Source organism: Triticum aestivum, chromosome 7D, assembly GCF_018294505.1.
Source record: "Triticum aestivum cultivar Chinese Spring chromosome 7D, IWGSC CS RefSeq v2.1, whole genome shotgun sequence".
NCBI classification, from domain to species: Eukaryota; Viridiplantae; Streptophyta; class Magnoliopsida; order Poales; family Poaceae; genus Triticum; species Triticum aestivum.
This window is the reverse complement of record NC_057814.1, coordinates 24,504,587-24,523,994: the sequence shown is the minus strand read 5'-3', so window position 1 is coordinate 24,523,994 and position 19,408 is coordinate 24,504,587. Positions and strand designations below refer to the sequence as shown.

At 43.1% G+C, this 19,408-nt stretch overlaps 1 protein-coding gene across 1 annotated transcript; it reads right to left on the bottom strand.

Annotated features, from left to right (window-relative positions):
- Positions 1-1,356: 1,356 nt before the first annotated feature.
- On the bottom strand, positions 1,357-4,238 carry LOC123170666 (zinc finger MYM-type protein 1). The gene is made up of 2 exons (XM_044588478.1): positions 4,032-4,238; positions 1,357-3,892 (listed from the first exon to the last, which is right to left on the bottom strand). The coding sequence occupies exon 2, from the start codon at positions 3,883-3,885 to the stop codon at positions 1,357-1,359; it is 2,529 nt and encodes an 842-aa protein (XP_044444413.1). The 5' UTR covers positions 3,886-3,892; positions 4,032-4,238.
- Between the last annotated feature and the right edge of the window lie 15,170 nt (positions 4,239-19,408).

The following is a 19,408-nucleotide window of genomic DNA, read 5'->3' as shown; positions in this document are numbered from 1 at the left end:
AAAATATTTACTTTGTCTTTTGTTTAGTTTTATCTATCTCTATCAGATCTCACTTTTGCAAGTGACCGTGAAGGGATTGACAACCCCTTTATCGCGTTGGGTGCAAGTGTTTGATTGTTTGTGCAGGTATTGGTGATTTGTGTGTTGTGTCCTACTGGATTGATACATTAGTTCTCTAACTGAGGGAAATACTTATCTCTACTGTGCTACAACACCCTTTCCTCTTTAAGGGAAAAACCAACGCAAGCTCAAGAAATAGCACTTGCGCTGTCGCTGGTTATGGAAATTATAGGGCTAAGGGGAGTGCGCGCTGCCTAGTACGCATTCACACCAAGGCGTAACACAAGATTTGCGTGTGCTGTTAGCCACAGTAAGACAAAAGACACGACAGCGGAGTCAGTGCTTCTCAAAGCACCGGGGATCACCCACAATGATGTGCAGATTCCGGAGGATGCTCTGGGCCATCTTAGGGAGATGTTTGACTCGCCTCTATAGGAGCCACATCTATGTGCGATCTTGGCGTTCGTTGGGAAGACAATCCCACTAAACCTGGCGCACGATTTAGACAAGCTGAGCAGCTGGCCGTCTAGGCAGCGTGCGGCAGGATGTTGGAGGCCCCTCACCCTTCATTGTGTCTTACATAGCTATGGACTTGGTGTGTTAGAATGTTAGGGGGCTTAACAGCCCTGCTAAGAGGAAAGTACCTAGAGAGTTCGTGGGTTCGATTCATGTGGCATTGGTGTGTATCCTTAGACCAAGTTGGAGTCGGTAGACCAATTTTTAATAATGCAATGGCTAGGGCTATCTTATGATGGTTTTACCTACCTTTAAGCACCTGGTCCTGGGTCAGGACTCCCTGGAACGGACGATTGCGCGGCAAAGATCTAGACTGCGCTGGTTAGGAGAAGGAGATGCGAACACTAAGCTGTTTAATATGATGGTGAATGACAGGAAGACCAAGAACTTCATCCCGGCAATCATGGTGGATGGGCAAGTGATTGTTGACCAGGAAGGTAAGGAGGAAGCGTTTCATCAGGCGTATGCCCAGCTCCTGGGTAGGACAAGGACCTCCACTTTGAGGATCGAAGCATCTCTACGACAATTGCCCCCCGAACCACTCAGCAGGGCCGGCTCTATGATTTCGAAGGCCCCGGTGCGAACCCGACCAGTGGGCCCAATAGAGAGAAAAATCCAATTTGATACATGAAAATATAAAATTGCTATAAAATCATAAAACTAATATATTTTTACTAGAATCAAGCATATGTTATTTTCCCTGTCTTTGTTCCAAACCAAGTATCATGGAAGTTACAACGCAGAAAAAACATATTGAAATAGCATGCTAACCTCCAGTGATCATGTGAAGCGAGACTTTCGTGCATTTTTTGACGCAAAATCACCAATGAGAGTGTCAAGATCAATACTATCCAGCATATTCTTCTCAATGCAGCACATGGCCAATCCATTCAATCTTTCTTGAGACATCGTTGACCTCAAATAATTTTTCAATAGTTTCAATTTTGAGAAACTCCTTTCAGCTGATGCAACAGTCACAGGTACGGTCAAAAGGATACGATAAGCAATTGAGACATTTAGATAACAATCCGCATCTCTAACAAACTCAAATATCTGATCCGCTGACATGAATGTGTTTGGCAATGTCATCTGCAGTACTTTTAGTTCAGAAACGAAATCATCTAGATCGACATCTGCTGACTTACCATGAGTGAATTTGTTGACAAAATTAGTGCAACATCTTCTTAGATCATTATCACCCAAGGACTTCAACTCTTTCGAGTTGAACAAGAAACCAAATATGCTCCCAAATGTCTTCAGTTCCTCAAATCTAGTAGTTAGGGAAGCAATTGCAACATCAATCATCACCAAAAAGTATTTAACTCTAAATGATTCCACCTCACTTGCTTGCGTTTCTTCATTCTGGTTATTTTCGTCATTGCCACTAATTTCATCAAACTGTCTTTTTCTAGTAATACGTCTCTTGACAGGAAACAAAGGTTGTACACCCATGTCAATTGCAATAGATCTCGCAATATCCAGACTAGTTGCAAAGCCGTCATTTCTGTACTTCTTAAAATATGAGATGGCACCTTCAATCTGTTTAAGAGTAACATCAATGCACACAAACTTAGACTGCAACTTCTTACTCACCATGTTTACAGTGAACAAAATGTCATGCCAAATGACCATGCCAAGTAAAAATTCAAATTTCTCAAGTGCGCTAGCCAAAGATTTTGCGTCGCTCTTAGTCTTGGCGTCATCGGTAGAAGTTCTCTTCAATTCCAGTAATGCTTTTCTTAACTCGGGTGCTTGATATCTGATAGCCTGAACACTCTTTATTCGACTCTCCCATCGAGTGTTACACAAAGACTTAACTGTCATTTTTGGAACATGATCAAGCAATAGCTGCCATCTTTTAGTAGAGCTTGAAAACAATATATAAATTCTTTGCACAACACCAAAGAAGGTAACAGCTTTACCGCAAGATTTTGCCATATCACTAAGAGTAAGGTTCAGGCTATGACAAGCGCATGGCATGAATAATGCTCTTGGATTAGTTTCAAGTAGTCTGCTCTGTACCCCTTGGTGTTTTCCCTTCATGTTCGAACCATTGTCATACCCTTGTCCACGAACATCTTTAACATCCAAACCAACAGATTTAAGTGAATCTATTAACACATTATAAAGTCCAAGTCCGGATGTATCATCCACCTTCAAGAACTCCAGAAAAAACTCCTCTATTTTTGTAGTAGTACTTGACATGTTTACGCACCTCACAATTAGAGTCATTTGTTCTTGATGGCTCACGTCAGGTGTACAGTCCAAGATGACAGAGAAATACCTTGCATCCTTAATTATCCTCAACAGAGAATATTTAACAGTGCGACCAAGAAGGGAAATTAACTCATTCTGAATATTATGGCCAAGATAATGATGATGGATTTCACTATTCTTAATGCGCCGAAGATGCTCTTGCATTACAGGATCAAATTCTGCCATCATTTCAATTACTCCCAAAAAATTTCCGTTGTTATCTTGATATAATTTCTCATTCGATCCTCGAAAAGCCAGACTATGTTTAGCAAGAAATTTCACAGCAGCAACAATTCTAATTAAAACAAGTCTCCATCGCTCCTTCTCCCTTGCAATCTCTTGTTGCATGTCTTTATCAATTGTTTCCTTCTTACTTAGCCTCAGCCTTACCTCATTCCAAGTATTCATGTTAGTGATATGCTCAACACTATTCTCATGCAATTTGAGCTTCTCACTAAGATGTCTCCAATCCTTCAATCCCTCGGATGCTAGCAGACTTTTGCTTTTTCCAGATTTAAACAATTTGCAACAAAAGCAGTAGACTTTATTCACGTGTTTAGAGTACACTAACCACCTCCGATCACTGAACTCGCCATTCCTTAACTTTCTTGTGTAGTAATCATATGAAAAATGCCTGCCACTAATTTCATCTTCGGGAAACACAAGATTGTATTCCCTTATAGGTCCTTTTTCAATGAGAATATCTCTTGATTTATTGTCAAGAATATTCCAAGTTCTAGGATCATATATATCAAAAGAAGAACCCTGCTCATCTGCATTTCCAAGATTCTCATGGTCACTAAAATTTTCCGTGTGCTGATCGGCATCATTTTCCGCAGCATTATTTTTCTCGACATGATTTTCCTCAACGGCATTCTTAGTATCATCAGGTTTTTCTTCACCATTTGTGATATATAATTGCTCTGAATTTGTAGCAGCACCAGTCCTCAAGACAAACATATCCATAGCGCCTTCCTGAGATTTAATCAACTTGTCTACTCTTTTCTTGTTGTTTCTTTTCTCACAGCCAGATAGATGTTTTTTAGGTAACATGATTATGCTGCAAGTGAGAAACACGAATACAGTATCAGAGATTGAAGATGTTATGTTTTTAGATGAGAAGTTTCAGAATTGAGACCACCGGAAAATATTCGCCTATACATTAGGATTTATGAATAGATTGATCTGAGAATTATTACCTTCTGAATGATGATCTTGATCAGTTGATCTCTTCCCCGAATTCTTGCCGATTTGATCCCCAAACTCAGCTCCAGGTTCGGTGCGGTGCGCTGGTGTCGGCGTCAGGCGGCGTGCTGCTGTGTCGATGCGTCTCTGTGCTCCTGTGTCGGTGCGTCTCCCTGGATTCCAGGCGAACGACAGGGCAACGTGCGTTGCCTGGGCTTGGTTGGGCAGGCCCTAGTGGTGGTTGCGTGCTGCTTGCTGGGTGGGCTCAGAGCTACCTGGGCTGGACGTTAGTCATTCTTTTTTTCCACTAATCCGTAATATATAATATATATACTGCATATATACTATGGGCCCCCTTTTAGTCTGGGCCCCAGGCCGTCGCACCTCTCGCACTGGTCCAAAGCCGGCCCTGCCACTCAGGTATGGCCAAGCCCGAGAAGCTGTGCCAAGAATATATGGGTCCCCTCGGAGAGGTGAGCCTCACCTGCCAAGCATCCCACTTGGCACACACTGGTCAAGGAAGCTCTCGTCCTCAAACCACCCAAACTCAAAGAAAAACCAAAGATTGCGTTTCAAAAGTTCCTCACCGGATGTGAGGACAAGTGGGTTGTGATCTGGCCCAATCATGGTTTCAGCACTGACACTGGATGAACAGTTTTCCCGTTAGAGATGAAAACTCGGTCAGTTTGCATCACTTATCCTTGCTGGATTGAATCCCACGGTTAAAAGGAAAAGTGACTGACCCAAAATAAATTTTTAGTCGCCTGACCATTAGCCGGTCCCATTTGTCGATCATCGTACAAACAATCAAGTAGTTAGGAGTGCGATTATCTAACTTCTAAGTTTTAACCCGACGTAGCAAAACGATCCAAGCTCTCGCAAAGTGGTTTTTACCGGTGCTAGGAGCTACAGGTGATTCCCTCACCAATGCCTTGCTACCATGTGTAAAGGTGTGGGACCACCTGCATGTGTATATCAAAGTATTGATGTAAATAATTTCTTTTATTTTTGTTTTAAGTCAAATCAATGTCAGATCGATGGGACCCATGTCAGGTGAGAGAGATAGGCTATCCTGACGTTGCATGTGGTGTTGTGGTACAAATCCTTTCCTTTTGTTTTCTCTTTAGGATTTTCAACCATTTCTATCTTTTAAACCATACTGTTATTTTTGAAATATTTTATATATTTGAATTCCTGAAGCCAAGAGCTTTAGGATAAGACCAAATTTGGATACATTTCAAACATGTTTTAATTTCAACATTTCAAATGACTGAAATTAGGTTTCTGAAACAAGCGAAATATGTTTTTTGAAATAATTGAAATTAGTTTTTTCATTGAGTGAAATCAATTTTGAAATATGTTTTCTCAACTGATTGAAGTATGTTTTCTCAACCGTGTGAAATTATTTTCTTTAGATGAGTGAAATTTGTTTTCTATACACATGACACATATTTCGGTGTGAAATACGTTAAATATAGTGAAGTGTGATTTCTAAAATGAGTGAAATCTAACTTTTGTAAACGGGTGTAATGTGTTTTATGAATCTAGTGAAATGTGAAACTGACTGAAAGATTTTCTGAAACTAGTAAAATAGGTTTTTTGAAATAATTGAAATTAGTTTTTTTCATTGAGTGAAATCAATTTTGAAATATGCACTAGTACAAAACAGGGCTTTCGTCACAGGGCAATATTCACATTAGTCCCGGTTCAGTCACGAACCGGGACTAATGTGAGCATTGGTCCCGGTTCGTGCGGCTAAGGCATTAGTCCCGGTTCACCTGGGCCCTTAAGTCCCGGTTGGTGCCACGAACCGGGACTAAAGGGTGCGATGCCCATTAGTACCAGTTGGTGGCACCAACCGGGACTAAAGGTTAGTCCTCTAGTCCCGGTTGGTGCCACCAACCGGTACTAATGGGCTTTGAGGCATTAGTACCGGTTCATGGCACGAACCGGTACTAAAGGGCCCATCAAACTCTACCCCCCCCCCCCCCCCGACCGCCTTTTCAGTTTTAGAAAAATCAAAAGAAAATGATGGAAATGTCAAAAAAATAAAATAAAATAAGTTTCCCATGTGATATGTGGTCTAGTTGTTGGGAAAATTAACAAATATGAATTTCGACTTTATTTGCAAAATCTCTCTAGAATTTCTTAAAATGGGCATAACTTTTGCATACGAACTCGGATGAAAAAGTTTTTTATATGAAAAATCATCTACTCGAAAAGTTACATCCGAATTTAACTGGGAGAACCCCGTTAAACATTTTCAAAATCCTCAAAAACCTAACAGAAAATAAGATACGGGGCTTTTAAGATCTGGAGAGGCAAAAAAATTCAAAAAATTTCAAATTGTGGTCAAACAATGGTCAAACTAATTATTCTAGAATATTAGTGTTACTAAATAATTATTTCAGTTTTTTTGAATTTTGGTCAAATTTGGTCAAACTGTGGTCAAACAATGGTCAAACTAATTATTCCAGAAATATTAGTGTTACTAAATAATTATTGTTTTTAAAACAATAGTTTCAGACTCAAACAGTGAAATGTGTCACTTCATGCTCAAGCTAAATTCCTGAGGGTTAATGGAATTGACATCTTACTATTGTTAGGAAAACAACAAGTGCAGACTTGGAAACGAGGGAGAATAGAACCCGAAAGTTAAGCGTGCTCAGGCTGAAGTAGTGAGAGGATGGGTGACCGTCCGGGATGTTAGATGATTTGAAATGATGAGGGGTGATTAGAGATTAGAGGATAAATTGAGCAGTGATGAGGGGTGGTGATTAGAGATTGGAGGTTAAAATAATTCAGAAATTTGAAAATCAAAAAAAAAATCGCAAATTTTTTTTTCAAAAAAAATATCATAAAATTTCCTTTAGTCAAAATTTTTTTTAAAAAAAAATTCGCAAAAAAAAGGTGGAGCTCCAGGCTGCGTCCACGTGGACGGCCTTTAGTCCCGGTTCGTGTAAGAACCGGGACTAAAGGGGGGAGGCATTAGTAACGACCCTTTAGTCCCGGTCCAAAAATCGGGACTAAAGGCCCTTACCAACCGGGACAAAAGCCCCCTTTTCTACTAGTGATGTTTTCTCAACCATGTGAAATTATTCTCTTTAGATGAGTGAAATTTGTTTTTCATACACATGACACATATTTTGGTGTGAAATAAGTTAAATATAGTGAAATGTGATTTCTAAAATGTGTGAAATCTAACTTTTGCAAACGGGTGTAATGTGTTTTCTGAATCTAGTGAAATGTGAAACTGACTGAAAGATTTTCTGAAACTAGTGAAATGTAGAAGTCACTGAAATCTAAGAGCATGAAATCAAATGAAATGTGTTCATGTGTGAAACTGGTCATTTAAAATATATGAAATACATGAAATCAATGAAATCTGCGATCAGAAATGAGTGACATAAGAATATTTCAGATACCTGAACTAAGTGCTTTTGTAATGAGTGCATGTGGAGAGAGAGTGCATGTGGTACTGTATGTGGTGTTGCATGTGGTTTGTCTGGTGCTGCATGTGGTCTGTCATGTTTTTTAGAAAAGGAGGATGACTCTGGCCTCTGCATCTGGGAGATGCATGCGGCCATTTTATTGATTATTTTTTAGGACCTTACAAAGTAGAATAACAATATGTCTGAACCCGCCATCTTGGCAATATCTGCCGCTACTCCTATCCAAATGATGAAGGGGTGCAACCTAGGCCACATACCCAGACCTCTCACCTAAGCCTAACATCTAAAGCCGGAGGCCCCGACCGAGCCATCTGCCGGGTCCGAGGCTCAAACCGGTCCGACGCACTCACATGTGTCGTCGCCGCCATCTTCCACTGGTCCATCTTCAGAGCAGATTGAGGTGACAACCTTGGCAGGTCCTCCGCCGTTGACGCCACCACGACGCCAAACGACGACCTCCACCTATGCGAGCCTTGGCAGGTCCTCCGCCATTGACGCCACCACGACGCCAGACGACGACCTCCACCGACGCGAGTCCATCTCCAAGCAACGAACGTAAATCCATGCTAGGATAGGGCCGCACCACCGCCGTCGCCCACCACATACAAGCGCCACCCAACCCCAAGGTTCCCAAAGCGGCGCCTTCAAGAAGGGAACGACGCCGTGAGCGCCGCCACCGCCCCACAAAGTTAGGGCTTTCGCCCGGGAGACCTAAGGGAAGGGGAAGTGAGGAGATCGGTCCATACCAACGCCTTCAAGGAGGGGAACGTCGCCCTCAGGCGTCGCCGTCAGCGCGGCCGGTCATGGCCGGCCAGGGATTTCGCCCGAACTAGATCCCCGCCACCAGCAGCGCCTCCTGTACAGAACCGGCGAGCAAGAGGAAGCGCGGCCCGACCAGGCTGGCCCGCATGCCGAACAGGGGAGGAGGGGAGGCGCCAGATCGCGCGCACCGACCGTCGTAGAAGCCGCCGCCGGCCGCCAACGACCACCGGATCCCGCCGCCCGCGCGGCCGGGATGCCAGATCCACCGCCAGCACGGCTGCTAGCCGGCCGTGCCTTGCCAATGAAGCCGCCGCTCCAGATCCGGGGTTCCCCACGCAGAGGCAGGGAAACCGAGGCCCCACCGCCACCATCCTTGGCGCTCCGGGCTTGCCCGGCGGCTGCCTCCGGCGGCGGCGAGGAAGGGAAGATGGGGTGAGGAGGAGGGGCGGCTAGGGTTGGGAGGAGGGGCGGCCCTGTTGGGAGGAGGCGGCTCGGAAAGCGAGGTGGTCAATGTGTGTCAGTTGTATTTCCAGCGTATAGAGTTGGGGGGTGCATTTCATGAGTTATACACGGAAAGAGACACGGATCTTGACAACAAGAGCGAACGGTGGATCAAGCACGGGTACATCCGGGCTCCGGTAAAAAAAACATTTCGTTCAAGATCTGCACTCAGATTTCAGCTATGACTGACGTCACCATGGTTTGCTAGGAGAGGCCTTTTTTTATGCAGTCAGGGTCTGTCATAGTAATTCCTGGAATCATTTTTCATCCCGATGTCAAAGTTATTCAGAGTTCCGGAACATTTACAGCAGCAATAAAGCAGACGATCCAGGCCACACCAAGGCAAATCCTCACAAAGGGACCATCTCTTACTTTTAACCCTGACGTAGCAAATGGCTTGATCCAAGCCATTTGTGTTCGAGATCAAAGTGAAATCCCTGTCGTTTGTATTAGATGATCTCCAATATATACAAGTTGTAAGAGAGGCGACGCTTGAGAGAGGCGCCTGTTGAGGAGTCAACCAACGCAACGGTTGATATGAAGTCAACCGCCTGTGGTTCGTGCAAGGGTAGATTACCCCTTAATTAACATGTGTTAATTAAACTCTAACACTCCCCCTAATCTACACTTGTCCATATTGCGTCTTCATCTTAAACTGAGTCTCCTCCAAAACCCTGTGGGAAAAATATGAGGAGTTTGATATGTTGCCAAAACTCCTGCAAACCCAGTGGGAAAAATAAGGAGAAAATGATGCAACACATAATGGTTATTGTCTCTTTTAACTCAATACGAGAAACCCATAAAGTTCCGAGGACAATAAATATGTCATATATACTTTCTTAAAAACCCCGCTGGGGAAAACAGAAAATATGACATATGGTCTTGTGTTGATATTACCTCATTAAAAACCTCTATGAGAACCTATAAAGTGAACTCATGAAGGGAAAAAGAGTATAATATGATGCTTTTAACAGGAATAATTCAGGAAGATACTCCCCCTGATTCTTGCATATTCCGAAGTCGTCATATACCAATTCCATGAACACATTTCTGGAACATAGAAGTTGGTAGAGACCTGGTGAACAAATCAGTCACATGATTTGACTTGCAAGATATGCAATATAGTGATATTGCTTATTATGTATCATGTTTGCATCCGGGCAACACAAGAAACATTATCATTGAGATAATGGTTGGTGGATGTAGCCATGAGGTCTGTTTCGAAGACTCTTCATGAGAGGGCTACCACACCTAGTAGGAACACTAAGCTTGTCTACGATCTGACATTGTGGGGATCTGATCGATGTATCCAATAATATCGGTGTCCACATTTCTGTGAAACTGAAAAACCAGGACAAGATGTTTTATGCCTTGGAGATATCGAAAGATATTCTTGAGTACCAACCAATTGTGTTTCGTGGATCCAATGGCATTATGGAACGTTGAGTCCCAATATCTCATTTTCATCATCTCTTGGTCTAGAGAATGAACTACCATGAGAGTTATGGATAGATAAGATTTGTCCACAATGAATTTCTCCAATATATTATGGATATAGACAACATAGTATACCATAATGTATGAATGAAGGTGCTCAACTTGTAGTAACGAGCGGTATTTTGGTTTACCCAAATCCTTCATTTAGATGATTACATGTATTTTCATTGCAGACACACAAACATGGATAATCATCATTGTAGGAGTAATCCTTATGTATATGGAACTCACTAAGTCGGTTGTACCATATATACCGACAACAATAAGTCGTATGGTGACTTACTAATTTTTACATAATGTATGTTGCATTTTGTACTTCGATTCAGAATTGAGGTTCCGCAGGAACAATCTATATCTGAATCTAGTGATCTACATGGATATGTAATCACTACATCTATCAACTGCAGAGATAGATGATTTTGAACTGCCAATGACATAAGTTATCGGAAAGAGATTCCAGCTCTGGAGAATAGTTGGGTATCTGCGTGAACCCTTGTGCTACAATACTTGCTCTTTGTTTCACCACCTCACTGTTCTCAATTCTGTTTTCAGAAGAAAACTGGTGTAGGTATTGCTTATGAATACCTTCCTCATATTGAGCAAGATCATTTCTACCTAGATTATATCCTTTGCTTGAGTTTAGTCCGAGTGTTGTTCACACTTTGCATTGGCCATGGTCTTTGGATCTGAATCACTTAAAAGGTTTTTTCAATCTAGTTGAGAAATGTATGTCGACAATTGTAGACTTTCGGTTATATGTTTCTCCAGAATCTATATATCATTATATAGTTGATGGAAATATCGTTACCCATGGTGACTGCTCGCGATTTCCCAATGCGATTAAGTCGGGTATTCCGATGTCCCGGTCATTGTGTGCACTATGACCTGGGTTGGTGGAGGTTTCCCGTCCACTAGGTGTATACTACCCATTAGGTGTCTGTCAACGTGAAGTTGGCTTGCATTTACTGATTCACAAGCCTTGATATCCTTGCTTGCGAGAAGCTGAATCCTGATGTACTTCTGCCATACATCTCCCCCTGTTGCTTTGAACGGGGAGTAGAGTGGATTTTGTTGGTACCTCCACTCTTTCAGGCGTACTTTTGCAGGATTGTAGGATTGTGTGACACCTTTATAGTCAGCAAATGAATCTGGCAGGCTATTTGCAATGTGTTGCAAATCTTTTGAACGCATGGTTCAGATATTTGAGGACGTGGATTTGAGGCAGAAATGTGTTGAACATTCCACTAATTTCCTGGCATTCTTTATGGTACTTGAAATCTCCCCCTAATGCCTGGAAATGTTCCTCATTGAATCAGCATACTGGCCTTGAATAACTCCCATGCGAGGGGCTTGAGGTATTGACGGAAATACAATTATTCCTCACATAGATCCCAACTATATGTTGAGAGGCCAATGATGTATGCCGGGTGGTGATATCGGTATGCAACCGAATTACCGCAGATAGGAAATACTTGGTAGATATCCACATATCAAAGATAGAGGGGAATAATATTATGCAGTTTGTCATGAGCGTGTAAAACTGCATGACTCCAACGTAAAGTTGGTAAGTTGCAATTCCAAAGTAAAGATAATGCAATGAGCTTAACTCTTTGGATAGGATTTTACCAAACCATTTTAAGTCTAGACATTAGGACAAATTGCTAAACTTCAATCCAAAGGCCATAGAGAAGGCACTCAAGGAGAATTTTGCAATGGTATCCATTCGATTTGCTTGAAATCGATGTCAGGATAATGAGCCAATGGTTTCGTGTGAATAAAGCACACACTTAAGACCATCATGTAGATGTGTCTTTTAGAACCATGGAATACCTGAATAGTCTACTCAATGGTTGGGAAGAGCCACATACCTCGACTTGATGCATTCAAGGAGTCTAAGTGGTTCACCATACACTTTAAGGTGTGCAAGCCTTAAAATTTGCCTCCCTATGTCACATGTAGTGCACACAAAATCCAAATATTGTTAGAATTTAGCATCATAATAATCATAAACCATTGGAATTGCTGATAGTTTCTGTTTCAACCCAATGTCTCGATTAACAAGGCGAGTATGCCAAGTTTGTCATGTACAAGACACTCTGGAAAACTATCTCATACACAACATGTGCTACAGGTTGTGTCGTATGTGTAGTACAATCTAGATGATACACATAGAATGTGCTTGCCATATCCGTTGCATATGGTAAAGAGAAGTTATTTCTCTTTGTTGTCATCATAAGTTTCGCTATGGAAACTATTTTGACGGATACCTCCATACTTTAGTAGGGTATGAGTTAAACCTGGAAGCAATAAAGCATCCTAACGTTACTCGAGTACCCATAGGGACAGTAAATATGACTCGAGTTGAGCCAACAAATACCTCATCGCATCTAGCGATTTTAAAACATCTCCTTTCTCTCAACGAGAGTGGAAACATTTCACTTCCCTGAGTATAGAGTTCATGGTGCATATGTCCACAAGGCACAAATCATCTTTCATCAGATTGACCCCCGTAGAAATATATATAGACATGAAGATTCTCAAGAAAATCACTGTCAGATATATAGAATACATACAAATGTATTTGTACCAAAGTGCTGATACAATATATTGTGATATACAATATATGATGACAACAATAGTCATGTTCATATTAGAACATCAGAAATGGACATAAATAAATAGATCACAAAGGAGATTGAGGGACTAAATGTAGTCTCCAAACATGTCAGATGATGCATATTCAACCTTCATGTTCTCCATGCTCATAGGGTCCCATGACAGCTTGATGGTGTCATGTTGAGGGTTTGAAGTGAGTTTCAAACCATTGCCCTTGAGGTCCTTTGCGTCTCGGTGGCGTGGCTTGGATTGCACTATCCCATGGGATGCAAGACTGATCTTGATGTCCATGACCTGCTTAAGTAAGTTGTGGCCATTGAGGGCAAGAGCCTCAAATTGTTAGCCATCAATAACTTATGGAGGCAAGCCAGAGAAAAGTAATTTACAAGAAGTAAATTAAAAACCATCATGGTTTTGTAATAAGAATGCAAAATTTTGACTCAAGTGTATAACTTGAAAATGCTCAACCTCAATTGTGGGAACATAACACATTGAAGATCATACAGATCTCGCAGTAATAGAGATAGTCTGCACATGGGCAGTAGATCCAACTCATTACCTTGTGTTTTCCTAATATAATGAGGGAGATGTTATTGTCAAAAATTTACAAGTTTGTTGTGCGGGAGAAATCAATTTCGACCGCTGTGACACGTTCATGAAGAATGGCAATGTGGTAAACACATAGAACATATCATCTCCGGTGAAAAACCGGTAATTTATTTATATTACAGATTGCGTAATATAAAAACATCTTAATGTTGCAAAATTAATAGATTTCAAGAAGGTGGCTCGAAATCATTAGTGTGAATCTCAAATTGCTAAGGGTGACACCTTGAATTTTGCATATTTATTTGCAAGAAATTGAAAATCTCAATTGCAAATAGATGTATTATTCTCGACATGTGTTAAACATAGAAATAGATACATCATAGAAATATTCCGGAACACCTCGTACTCAACGGAGAAATAGTACTACACAGATACTGAATTTATCTTTGCAAGAGATTAAAAAAAATATTGTAAATGGATGTAATTAATCTCAACACGTAATAAACGCAGAAATGTATTACATCAGATCTGGAATACATCTCAGTACTCAACAGAAAATAGTACTGAAATATATGTACTGGATTTAACAGGTCTAAAACAGAAATGAAATCACTGCTAGAACTACTGTTAATTGAAACAGAAAAAAAAGAAAAAAATCGGCCCAGGCGGGCACTCGGCCCACAGCCCGAGCGAATGTGGGGAGGGACTAGCCGGAAGGCCGCCGGGCCCTGGGCCTCCATAGTCTTAGGCCGGCCCAACAACCGCCGCACCGAATAAGGGGGCGGTTAGGGTTGTCGAAACCCGATCCACTCCTGGCATCGGCGCCTCTGACAAAGGACTTGGCCGCCGCGCCCTCCTCAAGATCCGGCGATCACCGGCGCGCCACGGAAGAACCGTCCTCGTCCGAAGACGGGGGTCGCTGCAGCGGATCACCGGCGAGGCCAAGGCTCGTCGAAGCCCATGCTCCAGGGCGACGGCCGGGGCAGCGACAGCACGACCAAAGAGGCGGCCGAAGTGCAGACCCGTGCGGGTGCTCGAGCCCGCGGCCATCTCCGGCTGTGGCGGGGCGGTGGGGTCGGCGTTCTCCATCCCTGGTCCAAGGCGGAGATGCCGGAGGGCGTGGAGGCGGAGCCCAGGCGGTTGGCGCAGGCCACGGGCACGTCCGGGCGAAGCGCGGCCACGGCCTGGCGCTACGGGCCACGACGCGGGCAGGCATGGGCGGGTGCGGCCGCGGCCACAGCCTGGCGCGTGCGCAGGCGGCGAGGCCACGACGCAGGCACAGGCATCGAGGTCACGACGCAGGAGGGCGCGGCCACGACTTTGGCTACAGCCGAGTGGGGGGGGGGGGGGGGGGGGGGGGGGCATGGAGCCCTCAGCCATTGGCGAAGGCGGAAGAGGGCTGAGGCGGCGAGCACCGTCTCGCTCGCAGTTGGCTCTGAGGCCGTGACATGCCGCGTCAAACGGCGCGGTGGCCGGGTCCTGCGGCGTGGTGGCCATGGCCTGGTACGGGCTCGGGCGGAGCGCGGGCAGCGGCCACGGCGCCGGCGAGCGCAGCGCCCAGCCGGGCGTGCGACTCTTCGCCGCGCGGGGCCTGAGGCGTCGTGCACTCGCCTGCTCTCCCGCGGCTGGTGCCCGGAGTCCAGGCCGAGGGCTCTGCGACTTCAACGCCAGCGATCCGTTTCCGTCGATGGAGTGGTTTGTCGCTTCGCTCAGAGAAGAGCGTGCTGATAACGTGTTCGAGATCAAAGTGAAATCCCTGTCGTTTGTATTAGATGATCTCCAATATATACAAGTTGTAAGAGAGGCGACGCTTGAGAGAGGCGCCTGTTGAGGAGTCAACCAACGCAACGGTTGATATGAAGTCAACCGCCTGTGGTTCGTGCAAGGGTAGATTACCCCTTAATTAACATGTGTTAATTAAGCTCTAACAATTTGCACTCACATTTCAGCTATGACTGACGTAACCGGACTTAGACTGACGACATCCTTGCTGAAAACGCTTGGTAGTTTGGAATATACGTGCATGCCAATCATGTGCTTTAGTCGTCAATTAAGTTGAAACGGATCCAAGCCAGTTATTTTGTAGGAATTTCAATAGGGCTGATGCCTGCAACAACCACCAGCTCTTGACTGACTTATTAGAAAAAAATCATTCCACGCCGGCGTCCATAGCAACTGTTCATACGAAATTTATGTTTTTTCTTAGGAAACTCTCCGGCCGCGTCCTCGAGTCTCTTGCAATATTATTAGTTCCTAGTTGAAATTAATGGATACTTCCAGCAAATCAAAAATTGAAATGGATCTCTAAAAGACAACCGCTGGCTATTGACCGACTGTCCAAGCTACGAAAGAGCCACTACCTCTTGATTACAACCACGGGACGCTTGATTGTTGGCAATTCATTCTACGTCGGCGTCCAGACCAAGTGTTCATACGTGGTGTATATATACAAGAGTATGTATATATTTTATTTGAACACAATATAATCGAAGTCGCTTGCATAGTATACACTCATCCCTATAAACGCACGTACGCACATCCTACTCCTGTGAACATCTCCGAGAGACTGAGTCGGCAAAGCATCTTGAGGTTGATCAAGTAGTCGACGCAAACGTCTCCTCCTACTATCGTCGGGAAGGTTGAATAAATCTAAAAAATGCGGGCACTAATATCAAGTCTAGGACTTGAACCCTTTTTTTGAAGGGAAACGCCATCATGGCTTACTTTATTGAAAATTAACAAGAGCTTACATCATTCACGAGCGCATTAAGAATAACATCAGGAGGTTCATCAACCCAAACACAAGAAAAGGAATTCTGAAAGCTGAACTTTGCTAACTCTTGTGCAGACTGATTAGCTTCCCGCAAGCAATGAAAAAATTTGACGTTCCCAATTGAGGCTATTAAATCCATGCAATCAGCAAATATAGGTGCTGCTTCACTGCATCAAGTACTTCCAGTACATGCACTGACAACATCTGTAGAATCTGATTCTGCAACAATCCTACTGAAACTGAGCTTTGCTGCCAAAGTGAGGCCATGCTTCATGGCCATTGCTTCAACAGTAGAGGCTTCAGATGCATAAGGAATAAAGGTGCATGATGCTGCTACAAATCTGCCATGGTCATCTCGGATAATCGCAGCATTAGCTCCCGCACCCACATCAGTATGAAATGATGCATCAACATTCAGTTTAAGATCGTCTTTCCCCGGCTTCTCCCAGTGTACAGTTTCCTTCAGATCAATTTTCTGGTTGGCTTTAATGAACGCATTGCAGAGAGCAAGAATCTTCATTGGCCATTGTGACAGGGGCGGAATACTTTCATTATGTGTAGTCCTTCGACGTATCCACCAGAGGTACCAGCATGCTGTCGCTATAACCTCTGCAATACCCACACTCTGCAGATTTTGATATTGGCCGACTGAACCATCAAGGAGCTGTTCCAGAATTTGAGAACCCGAAGTATCAACAGCAAAAGCATCTCTGATTCTGTTTTCGAAATTCAGAGCTTTCCACAGCTGTTTGGCAGGAGCACAATCAAATAGTAGATGGGCTACATCCTCTGTTCCAGTACGACAAATAGGGCATAGAGGATCAGTGCCCACATGACGCCTAACCAGAATTGCTTTCACCTGAATGGTCGCATGGAGAGCACGCCAACAAAAGATTTTTATCTTACCAGGTATGGATAGCTTCCAGATTTTCCTCCATATAGGATTTGTGCCTGCTGAAGATGATGCCATCTCGTTAACAGAATTGCCGAACTGGTGCCTCCATTCCACATGGTATGCAGACTTGACTGAAAATGTACCCGATTTGTTAAAGTGCCAAGCAATGAAATCATTAAAACCATTCAGGCTCACAGGTATCCCGAGGACTCTATTTGCGTCCACAACTGAGAAAATATCCCTGATCAACACTTCGTCCCATTGTCCAGTCAAAGGATCAATGAGATCTGAAACTTTATCAATAAGAACCACTCCTCTGTCAGAAATAATCCTCCTGGATGGACTAGTCGGTATCCAAGGATCTCTCCAAATATTAATTGATGTACCATTGCCAACACGCCAAATGTTGCCTCGTTTAAAAGTTTGAATACCTGCAACTATGCTCTGCCAGGTAAAAGAAGACCCCTTCTTTGGTCCAGCTTGAAGAACATGTTGGTTTGGATAGTACTTAGCTTTTAGTATCTTAGAACAGAGGGAGTCAGGTTTTTCAATCAACCGCCACACTTGTTTTGCTAACATGGCCAAGTTAAACGAATGGAAATCTCGGAAACCTAGCCCCCCTTGATACTTAGGGAAGCATAATTTTCACCAAGCAAACCAATGCATTTTCCTATCATTTTCCTTATCTCCCCACCAAAACTTTGCTACTGCATCTGCCATCTCCTTACAAATACCTTTTGGAATCTTGAAAACTCCCATTGCATATACAGGAATAGTTTGAGCTACGGCCTTCAATAAGGTTTCCTTACCAGCAATAGATAGGTTCTTTTCTTTCCAACCATTAATTCTCTGTATTATTCTTTCCACCAGATGTTTGAAGCAATCACTTCTATCAATCCCTACAAGTGCCGGGAGTCCCAAATACCTATCTGATAATGCTTCATTGTCAATGTTGAGATGTAAGCAAATATCCACCCTCATATCCACCTCAGTGTTTGGGCTAAAGAAAATACTAGATTTTGCTACACTCACCAATTGTCCTGAATTTGCACAATAAGTATGAAGTACCCACTGTAAGGAAGTTGCATTCTTCATATACAACTTCATGAGGATTAGGGAGTCATCAGCAAATAAAAGGTGTGAAACTGATGGTGCATTTCTGCACACCCTAATCCCATCGATGCCACCATCTTCTTCTTCAAACAACAGTAAACTAGAAAGTGCCTCTAAACATAGCAAAAACAGGTATGGTGATAACGGATCCCCTTGCCGGAGACCTCTGGTGGGAACAAACTGTTCTGTTTCTTGAGAGGTCTACCTGACATTATATTTCACAGAAGAAACACAACTGAGTATAAGATTAACCCACTGCTCATTAAAGCCCAATTAGCATTATCTCTCTCAAGAATTTCCATTCCACTATCATAAGCTTTGTGCATATCCAACTTTACTGCACATAACCATATTTCCCCTTCCTTTTATTTTTTATCATATGAATACACTCATATGAAACAAGTACATTGTCGGTAATAAGTCTGCCAGGTACAAAGGCATTCTGTGTGGGAGCAATAATCTCTGGCAAAATCGATTTCAATCTACTGGACAACATTTTTGATATGATCTTATATATCACATTGCAAAGGCCAATGGGACGATACTGAGAAATTAATTCTGGGGCATCTACCTTTGGGATGAGAACAATATTAGTGTCATTCCACCCCTCTGGGATTTGTCCTCCCTGAATGGCCGCAAGTACCTCCATAGTAATTTCCTCACCGATTAAGTGCCAACACCTCTTGAAGAAGATAGCATGTAAACCATCTGGTCCAGGTGCTTTCAGGTCACCAATGCTAAAGGCAGCTTGTTTCACATCCTCAGGCGTGAATGGCTTCATAAGGTGCTCATTCATTATATCACTTACTTTTGGCACAATTTTTCCCAGAAGTTCATGATCTATATCATTCACTTGAGAAGTAAATAGATTAGTAAAATAATCTCGAATATGAGGGTTCAACAGATTTATACCTTCCAACCAGACCCCCTGGTCATTTTTTAACTTCTTTATATAATTTTTCTTCCTTCGTTCTGAGGCAAAACCTTGGAAAAAGCGTGTGTTTCTGTCTCCATTTTTCAGCCAATTCACCCGTGGACTTCCTCCTGTTCCAATAGCTCTTCTATTTCTGTTATTAACTTTTTCTTTTTTCCTTCATTTATATCGGTCATTGGCCCCCTCATCACTCTTTCCAAATCTCTCTGTTTCTTTCGAAGCTTCTTCATAGGTCGTTTCAGAACGAACTGGTCCCAGGCATGCAAACCGGCATGCAACCGACCAAGTTTATCCAGGAC